The sequence below is a fragment of the Bombus affinis genome, chromosome 13, assembly GCF_024516045.1.
Source record: "Bombus affinis isolate iyBomAffi1 chromosome 13, iyBomAffi1.2, whole genome shotgun sequence".
NCBI classification, from domain to species: domain Eukaryota; kingdom Metazoa; phylum Arthropoda; class Insecta; order Hymenoptera; family Apidae; genus Bombus; species Bombus affinis.
In genome coordinates, this window is record NC_066356.1 from 3,900,960 (window position 1) to 3,922,438 (window position 21,479).

The 21,479-nt window shown below is 40.2% G+C and overlaps 1 protein-coding gene and 1 long non-coding RNA gene across 3 annotated transcripts in view; one reads left to right on the forward strand and one right to left on the reverse strand.

Moving 5' to 3' along the window:
• The window catches only part of LOC126923718 (uncharacterized), a 231,713-nt gene that overhangs the window by 55,169 nt on the left and 155,065 nt on the right, over positions 1-21,479 (forward strand). The gene's annotated exons all lie outside the window — the stretch shown is intronic.
• The window catches only part of LOC126923697 (trichohyalin), a 163,206-nt gene that overhangs the window by 49,461 nt on the left and 92,266 nt on the right, over positions 1-21,479 (reverse strand). For both annotated transcript variants that reach the window (XM_050737400.1, XM_050737401.1), the window contains one exon: positions 7,999-8,091. In XM_050737400.1, coding sequence (XP_050593357.1) covers positions 7,999-8,091 — 93 coding nt within the window. The remainder of the gene's footprint in view (positions 1-7,998; positions 8,092-21,479) is intronic.

Here is a 21,479-nt window from a genome sequence, read left to right on the forward strand (position 1 = left end):
GTATGTTGCAACGGATGGTAGATTTTAGCGAAATTCCAGAAGCTCGTTAAGCGTATCGCAGTGGACGAATTTACAATAATTTGCTATTAATGAAATTACTCAGCGTGCTTCGATTGTTTGTCCCCTTGTTACGCAGCAATCCGCGTTTCCACTAATTGTACAGAAAAGCAAGCAAACGAGACCAACGCGAACTTTCAAATGACCGTCGAACGTTTGCCGCATGAGCATTCTGTTTGTTGCGAATAAACATTATCGATAAATCCATAAAAGAACATCGTTGTTCAAAATGAATAAGAACTCTGTTTTGTTCGAAATAACATTCGTCATTTATTAAAAAGTGACACGAATATCCAAAATATTCTAAATACAACGTATCGGTTGTGTATTTCGACAACGATCTTTTTCGTAACGGTCTCTGAATGATGCAATGAAACATTCGCAAATGATATGAAATTATGACGTCTCAAATTTCGAAGTTTCACTTTGAAGAAATACGATTAAATAACAACTCGCCATCCGATGACAGTGAATTTCCATAGTGCTACGAATTAATATCGAATCTCTGATACAATCCGAAGAATCTCGTTATGGCGTGCTAGGATGGCGGACGTATTTCAACGAAAAGGAAATTCGCTACCGTTGATAAAGGGGCGGGAAACGCGATCGATTTTAAGGAAGAGAGAGAAATGGGAGGGAAAAGTCGCGATATTGCCAATTTCGCTATCACGCTTTCATTTCGGCACCACCCTGCACTAACATCGTGAGCATCGAATTTTCGCTTCACGCCTCGCGCCAAGCCGTAAGGGAAGGGAAAACGAATTTTCTTCACTATCGCCGGTTCTGCTTGCTATACGCGTTCCCAAATGTGTTATGTTATGGTAATCGCGTGTAAGACGTTTCCGCCTGGATTTATTGCGCCGACGTATGTTCGATGTTCACGAGAATTATAGAAAAATCCTGACCTGTTTGACAAAGAGGTCTCGCCGTGTCTAAGAAAACGGCGATAGCTCTGGAAACGAGTTTGTCTTTTGATAACAAATGGACGATGGAGTTAGCAAAATGCATGAAAGAATGTTGGTGCAAATAAGATAAACCGAGTTTGTTTCTATCATTATTTCGGTAATAATTAAAAGTCGATAATAATGAGAATATAACGATACTAATAATAATAACGGATAATATGGATATCTATATGTTTATTTCACGAAATGATTTATCACAAAGAATTAATTGATGAATACGATTTCATTGCGATAAAATTACGGTTGAGAATAAAGCATCGCAACCTCGGCCGAACAGTGTAGTACGTTGTATGCAAATAATGAGCGGTATAATAAATATTTACGCAACAAATAATTCGTGGCAGACTGACTATAATTAAGTAAAATTGGGACAAATGCAACAAACAGTATATTTTGCAAGCAAATGAACAAACAGGAATATCCCAAATAAACGCAGATGCATAATTTATAACATAAATACGTGAATGTAAATTCGGAAATTGGAGGTGCATTTGTGTAAATCTTAATGTTATATCGTAAATAAACGCGGCCGACAATTTCCTCATATAACTACGTTTGTTTTGAGCACGATAAGAATACAAATTAAAATCCAAATCGTTCCACGACAATCTTTGCTTTTAACACAGTTTAGAACGCGAATAGGATTAAATAAATTTTTCATTTTCCAACTATTCATCTTTTATATATCTTAGTCTCCAAATTTTCAAGTATTCAAATTTACTAATTTTTTCATTTAAATTCAAAGTCGTTCGATCTACTTTCGCTTTACTTTAAATATCACTTAACCGTGGTAGCTAATCTTTAAAGGAATAAAACCGCGTCGACGAGGCGACCGCGATAATCGAGGTCAACAGTGGGGTATTCAAACATGGGGTAAGCTATCGATCGACGACTCTTCGATCAATCTGTCGAACACGACTTTCCAATTTCCTTGACGCACAGAGGTTGCGGGCCACCCATAGAGGTTGAGTGAAACCTCTAAAGAGACCGCTGCCAGGAAATTCAAGCGCTGACTCCGGGTTAGAATTAGAGAGGATTATCAGATCAAACGATGGATGCTGACTGCAGCCCGTATCAAGAAATCACGCTGATGAAGATCGTTCGATAGTGACGCGCTGATTAAATCGAATGACCAACTAAGGAAAAACATTAATTCGCCAACAAAATTGTTTTCATCAGGTCGGCGTTTTCTGCATTAATTGACATGTGAATGTCATTATCATTTCCAATTCCCTTTGCCGTATGAAACGCTCTCGATAAGCGTATTTCACAGTGAAAACGGGCAAAATTGTACGTATTATCATTAAATTCTATCGATATCATCGGTGTCGATAGAAGAGGGCATTTCACGATTTACAGATATTAGAAAATTGTTAGATACTCTAAATGGAGGAAGAGACAAATTACATTAGATATCATCTTGCATCATTACGCAAATGTATTAGCTGCAGTGTAAGTGAAGATAAGGATATTGCGTGATCAAAATATGCCTAGTTCAGGAACTTCCTTCTTAACAAGCATTGTCAGCTAAATTACCGATTCAAGTGATCGATACTAACTACAAGCCACAGTGGAGGCTCGGATGCTCGAGTTCCAAGTCTCTCGAAATCGAATTCTACCTATTATACCAACTTGAATTGTCGAAAACCTCGGTTCTAGCTTCCGCTCCGTATTTAACGTTTTATTACTAGGCTCTTGGCGAACGAAGTCAGGAAACGGCACCTGAATTCCGTGGTATTTGGATTCGTCGATTTACTTATGGAAATTGCGGCCTCCGGTGCAAACGGTTTTCGAAAATATTATAATTCAACCGCCAATGCAATGACAGCGTAAAATCGTGTAAACGCAATGCGAATACTTTTGAAATTCTACTTGTTTACAAAATGGTCAAAATGTTTCTTTAAAAGACTTGTTTGGAGAGAAACACTTCGAGCAAACCTCGAACATCTCTTTATGATTTGATATTCAACTGAAAACGATATTTATCCAAATTCAGCGTTTCACCTTATCGCACGAGTTCATAGTAAATAATTCTCCTTCGGTTTCGTCAGATACATAGCAACATTTAATTATCGATTTCCAGAAACTCTACGAACTTTCCCAACAAGTCAATATAAGCTTTCAATATCCAATTCCTTTTGCACTAGTAAATACGTCTAACCTAAGATCCGCTTACTGATCGTAAGTACCTTGACATCGCATCGATGTTCTATTCATACACACCCCCGTCCCATTTACGGGGAACAATTTGAAGAAAAGAAAACGAAAGCAACGAGAATTTACGTGTCGCGTAATGAAAATGGAAAGAGTAACAGTTTGTTCTTTTCTCGATTCTATTCGAATAATTAAAAGTTTAATTTAGTTTGGACGATGCTGGAAACGAGAGAATCGCATGTCTAAATTGAACGAGTTTGTCTCTCTACCGGCGTGTGTCGTTTCGCAGTTGACAAAAGTCCGTCGATTTAAACTTGAGTCGCCGGATTCCTCAGTGAGCAAGTTGGAAAGGTTCGTCGCAGCGGCAAAGGAAATCCCTGCCCTATTCAGGAAACGTTTCTCGACGGGTAAACTGTCGATGCAACCAGAAACGATCTCTTTGAGAATGTTTCGCAATAACAGCGAAAGCCAACTCCCAACATTCGACTAATCAATTTTCCAAGCCTGTCGATAAACTATCTATTATTTCGAGCGATTTCTTCCTCGCTGTTTAAAACTCTATAGAAGTTTCGCAATTCCTTTAAGTAAATTCTTAATTACCGCGTCTATTGAAATCTCGCCTACTGCGGTTGAAATTGAAACACGCGCGTCCAAATCTTTCCTATCGCTACGAAAATCGTACTTTATCTGTTGTTTCACACTTTCGCTTCTCGATTATTTTCACGATGTCCCAAGCAAATTTTTAGTATAATGTAGTTTGGAAGTCAAACTAGTGGATGCAAAAAAATGTTGGAGAAGAACTATTTTTGCGTTGGTACAGAAAATTCGAAAAAATATTGTACACGGTTTTAATAACCAGCGGATGCCAAAAATACTGGAAAAGAAATATTTTCGCATCGGTATGGAAAATTCAGAAAAAGATTCGTGTACGTTCTATCGGAATTGATTTTTAGAATTTGTGTGTCCCACTAGTAATAGATACAAATTCTAGCAAAAAATTGTCGCCGACTATTCTAACAACTTAGGGGTGGCGACCACGCGAACGTTTCTGAAATTGAATATCGAAAAGTGCTTACAGAGACAATAAGGTATGTTATTGTTTCTCAATCCGCTCCTAGTGAAGTATGTTACGACGATTCGAAACTTTGTTTTCGATCGAAACGAGTGCATCCGCGGGTCGTTGGTATTCCAATACATTTTTTATTTCGAATAAGAAACAGGCCGATTAGACCATCAAAAAATGTCCGTATAACAATCGAAGAATCGTGACACAAATTAAACACAGGTTGATACATTGGACAATGATTTATTAGTAAATGCAAACGCGTTTCTTATTTTGCGTCGAAATGAAATGGGAACGTTGGCGAAGCAAGACGAATGCTATATCATTCGTCACAGCAGAATTTAATAAGAAACGCTAGGCCGGGAATAAAGCATGCAGTATCCTGTCATAAAGTTAGGCGCGTCTAATGAAAATTGAGTTCTGCAAAGGAGAGAACGTTTAGTCAACATTGCCTGTGCGGAAAGTTTCAAAGGCATCTCTTTAACGAGTGCAAATTGGCGTAATACTGGAAAACTGCCAGACAGCCAAATGGAGGTAATAAGATATTCCAGTCCGCTACCCATCGATTGTTGTAAGAAACTTCAAGTGTCTTCCGAACGCGACACTTCTCTGATAACGGTCAATTTTCCAGGAATTTCCCACGACTCCTTATCCTTTACTTTCGAATATTTCATCTTCATTACGTAGTTTAATCGAATCGTATAGATTGTTCTTAGAATTAGTTATCGGAGATTAAAGTTACGATCCGAAAATGCTATTGGGAAGAAATAATGGAAAAAAGGAAAGATACGAGTAGAATTTAAATTAAACGACGTTGAATTAGAAGAAGAGTATTTTCGCCGTGTAAAGTTGGAATGGAACCTGATAGAACGACAATTCATCTGTTTTAGTCTTATTCGTGAGCAGTTGGAACGACAAATAATAATACGGTAACCCTATTTCGTGGTAGCACATACAAGGCAGAGTTTAAATTGGAAGGTGCCCGAGGGCGTCGCGTATGCAGTTAACAGGGGTTATCCAAGGCTCGGATATTCTAGCCAACCACTGATTGCAGTTAACTTTAGCCAGTATCCACTAGGATGATACAATGTAGGCGTGTTCTGGAACTCGTTTTGTATTATCTTTCAAAACAGTATTGCGTCCGTGAAATCCTTACTAGTTTAATTACCGCATTATATTTGGATATAAATGACCATATAATGCAGAGAATTTCTAGTAAACACAAATATAAGAAATATATTATTCCTTATTTTATTCAAAAATATGAATAAAAATAATACATCTGTGGATTCAACCTTGTTAATAGAAAATGCAAATGTTTAGAATTGGTTTTTCTTCGTTGTCGATATGAATATCTGATGATTCTCTAGCGATGTCGTTTAAGACTCGGGGGGATATAAGCAATATTACTCGAACACGAAGTCTATCATCCTGATGCCAAAGTTTGCCTCGTTAGAAGTTAGTTAGTATCGATAGTTAATTGATACGCGCTCTATAATTATTACACGATACACTTATATTCGTATCGTTAATTAGTCTGATAGAAGTATGATACAAGCATCTAAGATCCGTAACCAATCTTTAAATTGGTTGTTTCCTAAAGTAACGTTAATAATAGAAATGTAAATTTCAAATTTCCATCAACGTATTCCAAAGAAAAAATTATACTGCATCCACAGAAGTATCTCTTACTAAAGATTCCAACGGCGAAAACGCGATCGGTGCGGGGAAAATACCAAACGGACACCAAACGGGCAATTCGTTTCGAATCGAATGGGATTTCTCTTTCCAGTTGAAAAACAAATAAAACTTGGGTCGCACTTGGACAGCTTCTTAAGGCTGTTGCCTCGGTCTCGCGCGTTCGTTTCTTATTTCGAATCTCGCCAGTTCGACCACGAAGGTTATCGACCCAGCCCTTAATACGTACACTTATCACGCTGCAATGATCCTGTTAGCAACTTTTTTCCACCCTCTTCCACCGTTCTCCCTTCGCCTCCCTGTCTATAAGACAGACAGGGCGAGACAGACGGTTAAACGGGTGAAACTTTATTGGCTTTGGAAACCACGGGAGTGCTGGTCCGGCGTATCTCGCGCCGACGCGACAGGCCAAACTTTGTTGAAAGCGGACGAGAAAAAGCGCGAGTCGCGTTCATTCCGCGAAAGGGTCGCCCTTTGAAATAGACCAACTCGTCGCTAGTGTTAATTTATGTTAGAAACATAGGAACAAGGAAGTCTCGTCATCTACGTGCCTATAAATTTTCTAAATCAACCCTTTGGCTTATAATATCGAGCGACACCCATAACAAAACATTCTGATTATAATTTAACAAAGTACCATTTTATCTGCAATGGCGTGTAGTTTCAATCTTTAGATTTAATTACAAACTTTTGGAGTGAAAATTTATTAATTTTAAACACGAATTAGGTATTATGTTACAACATTCTGCATCTGACAGTGGTAGAGCGTAGTTACCAGAAAACACGTTTAAACAGATGGTCAGTGTATAATATTTGGTTATCGTAAAATTATACATATTTTGGAGGGAAATTCGACGCACAGTATTGACAGTTGCAGGAAATTTGATGCCTCCCTCGAAGCGCTTTTGGAGGATTAGCGATAGTTTCACGGATATTATTGCTCGTGAATTTTAATACAGGTGTTTGTAAAATTATTAGCCGGATCCGTGTAACGATATCGGAACATCCGCGGGAATAATTATTCTATTATTATGCGATTATTTTGCAACTATGTTACAATATATTCCTTGTTGTATTACTACACGTTAATTTTAAAGCGGCTACATAGTGTAGATTAGCCCATCAATCGCGGTAGAATTATCGCATTGGAAGTATTAATACGTTGTCGGGGAATACATTTCGCGTTTCTATACCGTAAGGACTCAATGCCTTTGTGCGTCCACGTGCATTCCGCAATATGTATATATGTTCCGTAGGGAAGGATTTTTTGGTTTGCCCTTAATAATTAACTCCCGAGTGGAGAAGTTTGTAACGACAACGAACGAAACAAATCGATTCGAATTAAAATTCTTATTAACTGGGAATCGTGCGCGTGAGTCAGGCGGGAGTGTTTGCTGGCCATTAAAATCACTGAAAAACAATTAAAAACGCGGCGGATGTATATCAATCGGCGAACGGCCGATTTTAATTGCGACCGACCCTCTATTAGTTTGCTATAAATATCCCTGGCTGCGTCGGCGTAATTGAAATAATTATCATGGAACGCGGGCAATCTGGTAATTAAGAGGCGCATCGAAACGAAGACAAAGTCGATGGTGTGAGGATCGGATCGCTGGGACAAATAAAACTCCGGTTTTAAATTCAACGTATCTGGTAAAGCGTTGGAACAAAACGTAACGATCGAGACAAACAAATTTTCCGCCAACAGCTGCGCCGCGATACAACGATTTATTTGCCCGTCTAATGATGCGTGGAACGCTAATTAATTAACCTTCGTCGACGCAGCTGTTGTTTAAGGATCGACCAGAGCTCCCGTTCATTCGTCGATAATTACGTGACAAATTTTAATTAATTCACCGTAATTACGGCGAACGACGAACCTCCGTGTGTTTCGTGGACACGCGTGTACACACACACGCGCGCCTTATATACGTGATTGTCGTTTTTCGCGAATCTCACGTTTTCCTATCTCCATTGGGACACGTCGCCGACGAAAAACCGGCGAGAAACCGGCGAGAACAAGTTTCGGCACGACGATAATAAGAAGATTGCGAAACTTACCGACATCCTTGGAACCGCCCCATGTACCCAGTTGCGCTTGGCGTGCTAATCGAGACAATGCGTCCACGTAGACACGGGATGCGGCTGCGGCTCCTGGAAAATAACGAAACACACAGGGTAAATATAGCCGGCTGAACAGCAGGTGTATCGCGATTTCCTATCTTTTCTTTGTTCCCCTCACCGCGATAACTCAACGGCTCGCTACTTTCTCTTTAATTAAAAGGGTCCGCGTGGCGAGATATATCGAGTCTTAATCGTATGGAAGTTTTATCGATTCGCTCGGGAAGGCAACGTTTTAATTTCTCCTGTGAATTATTTAACAATCGCCGCATGTTTTTCCTTCCGTCGACTTTCAATTATATTTTAATTTCTTTCTCTTTGCGCGTGCATTAATATCAATGTTCTCTAGACAAATACATATATGAAATTAAAATAGATCACTGTTTAACCTTCTACGTTTTATTTGCTCTAATCGATCGATAACAGGTTTGCTTCCTTTAATTATTAAAGTTTATAATAATTATACCTGTGAAGCATTGTTTGATAATCCTACGAGTGTTATTACCGCTTTCCATTCAAGCAAAAAATAATGCATCGACTGGGGTTACAATATTAAGAGATCGTAAAAACTTCGTTAACGTTCCCCTCCGTGATATATGTCAGTATCCTTTCAAGCCAGTAACAAAAAGGCCGAATGGAAGTCCAGCTCGTAGAGGAGCCGGTCAAAAGGGTGGACGAATAAAAACCCTGTTAGAGGTACTCGGGTTATCAATAAAGTACGATCATTTCCCACGAAAACTCCTCGTTAAAACCTATGGAGCAGAAAAATTTGGGCTGTACTGCGAAGAACACAGCACGGCAGGGCCGGTATGAGTAGTTGGAGAGTAGATCGGTGGAAATTGGCCGGTGTGTACCCTGTTTTCTCCGTTGGAGGATCCCTCATAAATACGAGGGTTGTTTGGTTCGTAACTGACTGCCGCGGCGCGGAAAAAGGACAAGAAAGAGGGAAGAAAAGCTTGGACAAGAGGCAGCAAGGATAGGAACGCGGTGTATAACAGTGTTGCGGTTGTTTTATGGCTACTGTAGAGAGGATCGTCTTCTTTTGTTCTCTCAAAATCAGGCTGTGTCTCTGCGACACAAAAGTGGACACTCCGGATTTAATTGTAATGACGTGAACGTCCGAAGTGCTGGAATAAAATATTTTCAACGCTTTGCTTCAACAGGAAAATGGATCAGGATCCATGTACCCTATCAAACGTAAGTTCTTTCAAATTTTATCGATCGAGAACGATATACTCTTTATATTCTTTTGGGAAATCGTTGAATCGTTTCGTTACGAAACATAGGGAATAACGAGTATTTAGCTTTATACCTTCGCCTTCTTTGTCGTACTACTATCCTAAATTTTTTATCGATAGCATGTAAAGTCTTCAAGACGACTTTTTAAATCTTCAGAAAAAATATCTCTCTTACTGACATTAACAAATTGCTTTCGGAAAGATTTCTACTATAAAAATTGTGGATGAAATCTTTGTAACTTTCACTTAAATCCGTTTGGCCCAGATTTCGGAATGCGATGCAATGGGCAATCATCCTCCATCTCGTTTTATCTTTCCGTACTCGTGAAACTCTTTCCGCTAAAATAGAGAGTAGAAAAAAAGAAAAAAGAAGGAGAAAAGACTGATCCGGCCTCACGTTACGTCCTCCTTGAGGAAAATGGCTTGCCCTCTCCATTCACCCCTGTTGAGACAAAAGCGAGGTATTAGACGGGCACTGCAGCCGAATACCAATGCGTTAAGCAACCGAGAAAGCTCCAGTCTTAAGTCGCACCCTCCACTTTAATCCTTTCCGCTTTGCTCCAGGAATCGTAATAATTGTGAACGCGCCGCGAATCCGATTTAAACTTGTTAAAGTTGCCCAAAAATCTTGGACCGTTTTCGCTTTTATCGGTTTACTCTTCCATCTTAAGACGCGAAAGTTTTATTTTAGATGAATGCAAGATAGACATTTGTACAATGTCCTTTTTGTAAATTTATAATATTCCTGTGGCAAATAAACTGCACGGTAATCTCAGTTTTATTTTATTTTAGAAACGAAACATTTTACTTCGATATCTCTCGTATATCATCGACCTACTTTATTGGAAAATTATGGAAATATCTTATAGAAGCACCTCTCGCGCTAGTAGAAATAGGTGAAACTAATTAATTTCCTTTCGGAACTCGCAGCCCAGCCTGTGTACCGTATGGAAATTCAAACGACCTTGGAGCTTATAACCTCCATCAGAAACTGGAGTTCCATTCTGTTTCCTGGTCCTTGTCCGAATAGCTTTGCTTGACGGGGGGAGGCTACCCTCACTCGTTACGGTGTTAATTGTTATTCTCGGTCGTTCTCCGTAATTACACAGCGATTCACAAGCAAAGGCCCCACTCGACATCGAGTATATAACTCCAAGGTTTCCCTGCCACGCTAACATCTCTCGTTGCAATTGGAATAAGAATTCAGCGGTATGAAATTAATTATCGACTATTTTTACCCAACTCCCTACCGAGCACTTTGCACGGCAGGTAATTTTATTTCAAACCGTTCTCCTTTGAAATCAGAAGCAGATTAAAATCCTTACTTTGGAAGATCGAGATTACCCTGTTTGCTTCTTTTCTGTTTGCTACCAATTATTCCAGGAAACTTATTTCGAAGAGCTATTTCTCAATCTTTCATCATCCATTCCACTGTAACCATTTGAAAGAAAAATTTTTATCTCGAGGGGTTGATTTCGTTCTCGAAGATGGAGGCCAGAAATTTACGTACAGTAGCTCGCGAAAGTATTTGAACACCTACTTAGAAAATTTTTAATGAAATTACCAACTGTGTTATTTGCTGGTGTAGACAATACATTTCTCACATTTTTTATTTTCTCCGCTCGTAAAATAATCTCTTGTTGATTGTCCCCCTCCAGTTGATAACTAATTAGTAAGTTACATATGCTAAATAAATTTTTAAAATTCGACTGATTCTTTTTCCGTAGAATTGTCTCTACCTCGTCTGATCTACCAATGCTACGAAACTTTTTATATTCATAGAAAGTTTCTAGGAGTGTTAAAGTATTTTCGTGGGCCACTGTAATTATCAAGAAAATATAAAGAACGTCTGATGAGTGTTCTTCTCCAGATGAAATTCACCGGCAATTTGCACGGCCAGAGATCGATCTCCGTGAAGAGGGATCGTTTAAGCGAAATCATTGGGAATCCCATTCGGAAAGGCGAAGATCCCGAACGGTACGAGGAAAGAAATTCTCAAGCGACGACGCGGTCCCTACTCGGAAATGAATCGGAAGAGAGACGCATGTAATCAAGCGGATGTCGACACGGAATTTCGAAGAGGTCTCCCCCCCCCCCCCCGATACCAGGAGATTTCGAATATGACGCGAGGGTGCAGATTTCCAGAGTATTAGCAACCCCTCCGGTAACCACCGACAGCTCCACATGCGTCTTTTATCACGGAGCGTGGGTTCTGACCTCACGACGACGCAGTCGCGTGAATACTTCAGACTAGGGAGTTCCACGACCTTTTTTCTTTCTATACTTTCCCCCTTTGGCCTCCTCCTTTCAGTTTGGTTTCCCTTCTCGCGCTTTTCCACCGTGAAAACGAGTCTGGCTACCGCGATAATCAGATTCCGTGATAATTGAGCGCTTTATCAATCTGTTCCGAGTAGAATAGGTTTCGTGATTTGGAAAATTGCTTGTTATATGATTTTTCATTAGGAAATCGTCAGAATTCTTTTTCTGTCAAACCGAAGATCGAAAGTGGGAAGGTATAATATTTCGGAGAAGAAATTGATGAGATTGATAAAGGATTTTCAGATAGCATAGGTGTCGTGAGTTGGACAATTTACTTGTCATATAGCTCCTTTTTATTCGACAAATATGATAAGAGATGATATTTTTGTGGAACTGGAGCTCGAGAGTGGACAGAAGATGAAATTGACGAGATTGATAAGGGATTTCGTTGGTGAAAATTAGATTATCGATGGATGTAAAATCTGATTCGTTCGGAATATCATAATTTCACCCCCTCGTTCTGAAATCGGCGGATAATTGAAGATTGAGCCTCGAGACAAACTTTTGGGAGAATAAAGTTGATTGATCAGCCTTCGAAATTCATTTCAGCGAACGCAAATACGATATTTCTGCATTAAACTTTGCTCTTTCCTCTTGAGAGGATCGATCAGACCATTTACATTGAAACATCGCGCAAATTGTTTCCTTAAATCGAGACCCGATTTAATTTTCCTTCTCTGTTATAATGAAGTGGTTGCTAAATATTTCACGCGTAATTTAACTCAGTCATATGGAATAATATTATCAATAGTATTAATATTAATAATGTAAATATTAATATTAATAATGCAAATATTAATATTAATAATGAGATATTTACTGTCATTAATGTTAATACGTATCCAAATTTATACAGAATTTGAAAGTTAGCATAAATTTACGCGACCGAGTTCAAAACTTGGAATAACACATTCATAAACATTCTGTCAAGTTTGACAATTATTAAACGCCAGTTTTATTAGTATATATTGCTTTTCAAAAATCAGTTTAATCGTATTATAAAATTCTATGCTATCTAGTTGATGATTATAAATAATAAAATCAATGCTTTGCCATTTATTCGTACGTTTATGATTAAAATGCGTCTTGTTCGACATAAACAAGTGTTCGAATAATTTTAAACGACGGTGTACATTCGATATATCGACCTATCATGATTTTCTATCCATCAAACGAAGGAAGAACAAACATTGAGGCTGCTTCACCGCGTAGCACAAAGAATTTATTTCGCAGCGGTGTCGGCTCCGGTAATTAGAGAAACAGGCCTTCAATGGTTCAAAGAACACGGCGCGCAATCGAAACGTTTCCTGATAGGGACGCAGCATTAAATCACGCGCTCGATGGCAGGCTAATTAAGCATAGTCCCGTAGCGTGTAATGCGTTCGTCTCGGCGCCAAGCGAATTAACTCAAACTCTCGATGGCTTAACAAAAACTCTCCACCCATTCTCATCGTTTCCACCCTGTTTCCACCTTGTTCCCAGCCCATCGTTACCACCCCCATTCGTCTGTGTCCGCGAACACCGTAACGAGATGTGGGTCTGAAAAACGCAAGCTTCGTCGTTGCCATAAGGACGGAACAGGGGATGGTGGTGTTGGAGGGGTAAACAGGACGAGAAAGGGTCTGAAAGGATGCGACTGAATCGGATTCGTCGTCAACTAATTCGTTTCAAAAACCGGAGGCGACGGAGCCAGTCAATTAGTGCCTTCCGCTCGCTATTCTGTCGGAGCGACGCGAACAGGAACTCGTTCGTTCCTCTTGTGTATCCTGGGGAAACCTGCCTCGGAAATATGGGATTTTCCATCCGAGCTATTTAAGAGCGATGACGACGACTATCGTTGATTACCTGCTTGGATTCCAACCGTGGAATCGCGAATGCCATGGAAGCTTGTGAAAACGTTCTTGATCGAGGCATTTCATTGAGAAAACGAACGTTCCCCCGCTATTTAAAATTACCGGAAATAATTTCCACTGAGAGTTTATCCATAGGTGTACGTACGCGATCGATTTCGAACGTAAATCCAGCAGTATCTATGAACCAAAATAGACAAACGTCCCGTTAAAGATTTCTTTCAGCGCGATCAGCGTCGTTGAAATGCAATCTTCGGAAGCGCTTTCCTTTCATCTTGATCTCAATGGTTACTCTTAACACCTCGAAACACGGAATCGTAGGTCGCGAAATAAGCCACGAAAAACGATTGCAGCGAACAGTTACACGTCCCGGCGACATATTCCGAGAGAGGAAATCCACATGTAGTAGCTTTTGTACTACACGCGTGTTAATTCAATACAAAGCGTGAAATACGCCGGAGGACAGGAACGGTGGGCCATTCGCGCGAACGCCTTTCACAAGCGTTACCAATTCACAGCCGGCTCGTTTGTCTATTAAACAGTCTAACAGGATGCTTTGAAGCGAGTGTTTGAGATAGACTTAAAGTAGACACCGACGAGAAGGAGGAGAGAGACGAGCCAGAAAGGAAAGAGGTCTCATTCGCGAAAATTGCCGCGAGCTCCGCTCTTCTCTCTTTCGCGTCAAACTAGAGAACCGGATGTATGAGAATGAGAGTTCATCGGCGAGAACGAAAAAATGACGAAGGACAGATGAACGAAGATGACAGGGACGCGCGCTCGCCGGGTCCAAGGGGAACACGCAGGTTTTTTAAAATGAAATTTCTTGCGGCATAGCCTGACCTGAAACAATAAATAAAAGACACCTCTCCAACCCGTACCGACAACAGGCTCTCGCAACGAGAAACGACTGGTTGAGGTTGAAGTATAGGAGGTCGGAGTGCGGGTGAGCTCGCGTTCAAGAGTACCATAATTTACGCTCCACTCGTTTTCTCCTCGTGTATACCTAACGTGTACGAATGAAGCATAAATTCAGCCGCGCCTTCTCTCTTTTCTGTCTCTTTTTCTTTGCCCACCCCGAGCTACTACCCCCTCTCCCACGGGTTCTCACAGCCTGAACAGGAAACTTAACGTTTAGCAGCGCGAAAGCCATGGATGAGAAACAAGAGAAGGAGAAACCGAGGTGAACGAGGGTGAAAGAAGAGTTAAGCGGTTGCAGGGTGGAATAGGGACGATGAATAGAGAAATGAAATGAAGGAAACGCGGCTGTGTTGCTCGTCGTTGTCGGTTCGGTATTTTCACGGTTTGTTTGCAGACAAGTTACAACTGTGCGTGAATGGTGACTTGCGCTGGATTACGATGGATGTATGAATTCTGGCGTGAAATTGTGATCAGTGTAATTTATTTCTCCTATTTATTTGTCAGAGAAATGAAGGTACAGACGTGAAATATATAATAAAAAGTCATGGGTTAACTTGTCTTCTTTTTTATTTTATTAGGACTGAAGTATAGAAAGTTTATCGTTATTTACGAGTTTTCTTTTGGTCGTTTTCAGCACCTGAAGCTGAAACTACTGTTAGTACAGTTTTCTAGCGCACTCTAGGATATGTTATTTATCGGCTGGAAGAGAACGAGACGCGGAGTACGGTGAAAATAAAGAACGTAAGAAATGCGACCATTATATTTTTCATGAGGTTAGCGTGGATAATCATCGAGGTATGAGAGAACAAAACTCGGGTACCTTATATTATACTCGAGCCGCCATTTTATTTTGGACAATCGTATTCTCCAAATAAACGCGAGAACGTCTTAAAATTTCACGAGAATAGTCTGATATATCGGTACCGAATCTCTGGCGTTGAATCTTTTTTTGAAATTTATCTGCGCTTTAAGCTGGCCACAGCCCTTGCTATTTCTCAAGAGTTTATCTTCCCTTTGTTCATATGGAAATCAAGGCAAGGAGAAAAAAGGCACGTAACATCGCAACCACCATGAATACAGATTACCTTGCTTCATTTTATTAAACTCGCTTATAATACTCCAAAATTTAAAGTATCAAGCGTACAAAGCCCTCGAACGAGGACTTGTTGGTCCTCTTTGTCCAAGGGTCAAGCTTGGGTAAAATGTTGCTCTTTCAGAAAAATGTTGTACGCTAAATTCTCCGTGAGAGAACATGCTTTTTCGCACTTCGCAGGCGAACTGAGTCGTTGGCGTCCACGTTTAATCTGATTACTAGGTTCTAGCTTTCCGAAAAGTTTGAAAATATTCTACAATGCTTATCTTAACTCCCTTGAGTCGTATAATTGTTCAAGTCAACTCAAAACGTTTGAAACTTTTTTCAGTAAAAATGAAAATTTATTTCGAAGAAATTTAGAGGCGAAATTTCCCCAGGATAGATTAACGAAACATCTATTCGGACATTCGATAGAAGTAGAATTTCGAGGCAAGCTATAAAATCCTACAAATTTACGAATCTACAAAACTAACACAACTTCGATAACATCGTAAGCTGGTTGCGTTCGTTCGACTTTCTTTGGAGCACAAGCCGGACTAGTGTTGCGGAAAACGTTAGACGAGCCAGATAACCGAAAGAGAAGCAGAGAGCAGAAATATAAAATCGAGTAAAGAGGAGGCTGGTAGAACGGAAGAAACAAAGCTGTCCTGTGTCACGCTTGGATTTCGTGAGTTTCCACAACACGGAGCCTAGGTATTAACCTGGATAACAATAAACGTTAAGGTCCGCTGCCAGGGACGGTGGCTGCGTTTCCGCTACACTTACACCAGCGGAATAATCCGCAGACGTACGCTAAAACGCACTAATCTAACGCGAAAATAGCTTGGAGCGCGCCACAACTGTTTCAAATTGTTTGCGACCCGAATCGTCCCGCTGTGTCTTTATAATTTCGTTCTTTTCCCTGTAAAGGGGGGCGCGTTTCTATCGCGTTTTGAATAACAGGAGCATCGCTTCGAACAATGGGACAATCGAATGAATTTCAATCGGTGTTCCGATAGAAAAGATGGAAGACTATTTTTCTTCCGTATATTCGCTTATAAACTGAATGGTGACGAAGCACGAAGAGCACTTACAGGGAAAGTTACATGTATGAGTTTCGTTATTAATTACCTGACACGATGTCGAAAAATCTGTTCTTCGTATCTGGGGCGATAGAGAAACTGCATGACACGGCGAAAATAAGGTGGATTTAATGGACTACCGAATAAAGGGAATAATCGATAAAAGAGTACGTATTTTATCTTCGTATTAACTCTCAAGAACACCGTTGCTACTTAAAATATAGAAAACAAGGAAAAGAAGAAAGGGGAAGAGAGTACAAGAATTAAAATGTAAAAAAATCGTTCCACTTTTCGGCACCTCGTAGACCGATGTATACTCCCCCGCGAAGTGACAATAAAGAAACACCCTCGCTTACAAACTCATCAGGTTCGTACATCCCCTTGGCAATTGCGAAAACGCTCGATACCTATGATGTCATAAAGAATCCAACGAATCGTGGCTTCGATCGAATTCCAGGATCAGCAAGATCCCCGGTGCTCGACGAACGGCAATGAAGTTCTCGACCTCGAGGAATGTGGAAGCATCTGGTTTCCAGCGTTGCGGCTGATCGCGAGAGAGTGAGATACACAGATACAGGGACGAGAGAGGGATGGTTAAAGAAGAGTACGGAGAACGAGCGAGGGGAGAGTGGTGAACTGAAATGGTCCAGCGGGGTAGAAACGCTGAGCAACCCCGAAATTGCCCACCTCCTTGTTTGCGGGCAGCCTAGCGAAGGGTTGGTTCCACCAAGCGTGGAGAGAGAGAATCAGGCCTGATGGTTGCGTCTCGTCGCGTCGTTGACCAAGCAAAGGCATCAGGAATTGGAATCGGTCCGAATGTGAGCGATTCCTCCCTTGCCCCTTTTCTGCGCTAAGGGATCTGTATATGTGTCCATGGACAGTGTCTTCGTGCTGTCTCCAAGTTACTCCCGAAGCCAACCACCAATCATCCTTCGTCTTCGTTCATCTGTCTTCTCAACTATCGGCAAACTTTCGCCCGTTGGAATGAACGTGTCTTAGCCTGATGGATCAACCTCCAATCGCGATCAACTACAAGAGACATTTCGATATTGAGACGTGGAATCTGTGGCGGTCATTCGCGCCACTCGTAAACGGTATGCGACGAGTTTGTCGAAAAGGTCTAGGTCTTTCTGGTCGAGCAGCGGTTGAGATAATTCTTGATGGTTCCAAGAGGAAAGTTGTTTCGTATATAGAAACACCGTTAAGGTGCCGCAGAACGATCGAAAAGCATTTCTTTTCTTTTCAATTTGGAGACTATCGTTTTCTTAGAAAAATTGTATTACAAGTGTTCGATACTGAAATTTTAATTGATTTTCGTATAGGGATGACAGGTATTCATTTATTACAAATCTTTAAAAACCAAAAATTTATCGTTTGGAAGAAAATTATTTGTTTCTCGTGTATAAGCTACGAAAGTAGAGATTCTAGAAATAATTCTTATGAGAAAGTCCTCAGCTTCTCGACGTCCCATCGTTCTTTCTGCAATTCCAATACACGGAAGTTGCAACATATTGAAAAGGATATGGCCGTTACGTGAACAATTCCGTCACACCCCTGCGATATCTCATGCACGCAATATCCTTCGCTCACTTTGGTATTCTCCTCTGTTCACACCAATTTGTCACTGCCACAGGGTTGTCCCCCATTGACGGATCAATTTGATACGATGTATTTATAAGTCTGAGGTATCTGTTACCTCACAGACGTCCACCGTTTCCCTTGATTAGCGCCCTTTTCTCACAATTACATCCTACACTCATCAATGTGCTTTAACTTCAATTATATGTTCATATATTTATATGCAATATGTTCAAGTTATGCTCTTGAAAACTCTTGGTAACAATTTTACACCTTTCATATTTCAATAGGACATTCCATACTATTTTCGAATTTTGTTTAACGTATAAGTATCAATTCTTTGATTTTAACGTCCAAGAACAAGAGACGGTGGACAATATTTACCAATTTCTTTAAAACAATTTTTACATTGGAAAGGCATTAAGTTTGTATAATTTTACGAAGAATCTTAACTACCAATCGAGTAATTACCTCGATGCAGAAAGATTTCTTTTCGCCCGAAAATCAGCTGCTGTCGGTTCGCGAACGATACCCTGACACGCGTCTTAAGCAATCGATTGTACGAAAGGTAAGGGAAAGCCGATACGTACACTGGCAACAGATTTTTCTGTCGTTCCGATCGAGACACGCAGTTATAGCGGCGCAATTTCACGGCTGAACGCTCGGCCGCGAAATAAAAAGCCGCGAGGACCGATGAAGGGTACAATTGAAAACGTTGACGTGTTCGGTGGCTGCATAACGAGAGTCATTCCTCAAGCACGAAACTTTCGCAGGAATAAATGGCGTCGATGTTTTTTCACCTTTTTATTTGAATCCGTCTCCTCGCGATTCGCCAGCGCCCGTTTTCCATTCTCGAGTTCGTCGAAAACTCTATCGTTTCGCCGATCGAGATATCGATTTCAAGCAACGATCTCGAACGCCATTGCTCGACGACAAACAATGGTACGAACTTGCACGGGGAATTCAGAGGAGAAAAATGCCTCTGGCAATATATTTCGGTCTTTGTTTCTCATTCGATTTTGTGAATTTTACTAAAATCCAAGTATTTCGTTCGTAATTGATCGATTATTAGGTATTCGTATACTCTCCAAAAACTAAAGTATTTTTGTTGTTTTTAATATTAGAAATGCAATATATGTAGCTGCATTGTTAAACTTCTTAACAATTCTAAATAAATCTAACGTAGCGACGAATTACGCTATACGACACGGATGGCGAGCGCTTAATCAGAAAATTTTCATTTTATTGTCGAAACACAACTGTAAAGGCCTCGGTTTAATTTCCGGTACAATGATACACTCCAATTGCGGATGACTTACTGGAAATTCGGAGTATTTTTTTGGCATTCACTGCGACTTTTTATATCCAGCGTATTACTGTATCTCTTTCACTATTTTTGGAAATTGGTATGGAATTAATCGGATCGATGAACAGTTTCTACTATTCCTTTTTTAAATTGCTAGAACTAATGCTACCGCAGCATTGATTTTTCAAAGAAAGAGAAAATTTTTAAATAAGTAGCCGAAAATAGAAAAATTATTAATAATTCTCTTACCGTATACCGTTTGTGTATTTAAATAAAAAATTGAATCACATAAAGAATTCAAAAAAATATAACAATTCCAATTCCTTCTGTAACTTGTACAATAAATATTGTCCAGAGCGGAAAATACGTGTTATTATACTTTCAACCACATAACAATAATTATCAGATGTACAATTTCGCCCGATTGTAAAAATATCGAAGAGAAAGAAATTTCCCTTTTCACGCGATTTTGTAATCCATCACCGATCTTCTGCACAATTGTCCAAACCGAATTTTATATCGTAGCCGAATCATCGATCGTTATAGCGCGATTCTCATAAATCTTTCCGCTACCATAGAGACTACAGATTAACGACGCTTTAAACGCGGCAGCCCCTCGAATTTTGCAGCCCCTGTTTGCAAGCACAGTACGCAAGTCACGCGGCAAGGCGATATTGTTTTTCGCGTAATACACTCGATGTGCGTTTCCCATAAATCACCATGGGCCTCCGTGAACAGAAGAACGAGTAAGTCGCTCGAGAGCGTGCTGTCGATATGCTTGGATCAAAAAATCCATTTTTCACGATTTAATACAAGAATCTTGGGGCGCACGTCGACCCACAGGAGGCAGGTAACAGCTGCCAACGGCAAGTCTCTACGCCGTTCTGGCATCCTAGAATCGTAAAATTCGGATATGAAAACTGTGCGCGATACGTGTATACACACTGCTCCAAGATAGGAGATAAACTTGCATAGGATGTTATCCTGTAAACAAATATAAATAGGAAAAGAAGCATAAGATTTTTTCTTTTGGATCTCGTTTTCTCTTAGAAAGTTGAGTCCAAAATAAGTCGTGTTTAACGCGTTTCATAGGTAATTATATAGCTACATGTACCTGTATCCGACAAATTTTCAAATTACATTTTCTCACAAAACGCGGATGCAAATGAAGAAGCTTCGTTCTTCCTGATTTTCGATTTCTAATCTTAAATTTATTTTTGTCTGTGGAGTAAATTTCTGATTGGGCGTAGCACTCATTGTGGGACGCCCTGTATACATTATTTGAGAAGAATCTCATGGGAAGCTTCTTGGATAGGTGGTGACGAGCTGGTGGTGCGAGTCACGCGGTAACGGAACCCCATAAAATTTACTTGGCGTTGAAAAATAATAAACGACGGGAAAGAAGCCCGTAAAGCACGCGGCCATGCCGGCTTCAGGCGCGAAATAAAGCTCAAACGGAGAAAAAAGAAAAAGGGATTGTTCTTTTAGCGAGAAGTTTCTTAAAAGGAGGGAAACGGATTTGTGTGGTATTTCGCACTTCGCTTCGAAAACACTCGGAGAATGGGGGAAACTTAGTTTTCCGCTTGGCAGCTCGTAAAAATTTTAATACGAACGCCCCAGCAAAGGAAGTTTTCCCACTTGGTCCTACGGAAATTCTAATAATAATGAAAATACCTGAGCTAGTTAAAAAAGTTGGAACGCTCGGTCTTCTGTTCCCGGAAGTCCGTGGAATATCGGTGAGCCAGAGACTCAAGTTAGTTCTGCTTCTGAACCGTGGTCCCGGTGGAATAAAAAATTATCGTAACTAAATGATACGATGCTTTTTCTATCGGCCAATTAAAACTTCATTTCTCGCTATTACACGTTCAATTTTTTACATGGACATCGCGAACGATGATTCTTGGTACTTGGGAACTTTGCAATAATCGTTCTTATATTCTTGGGCAAGCATTCATCACCGAACGTCCAAGTGACTTCTTTTCAATGTAATATCTTGAACGAGTTAATTACCGAGATTCGATTCCGTAGAAGAATTTGTAACAAAGTTAAAACATAAAA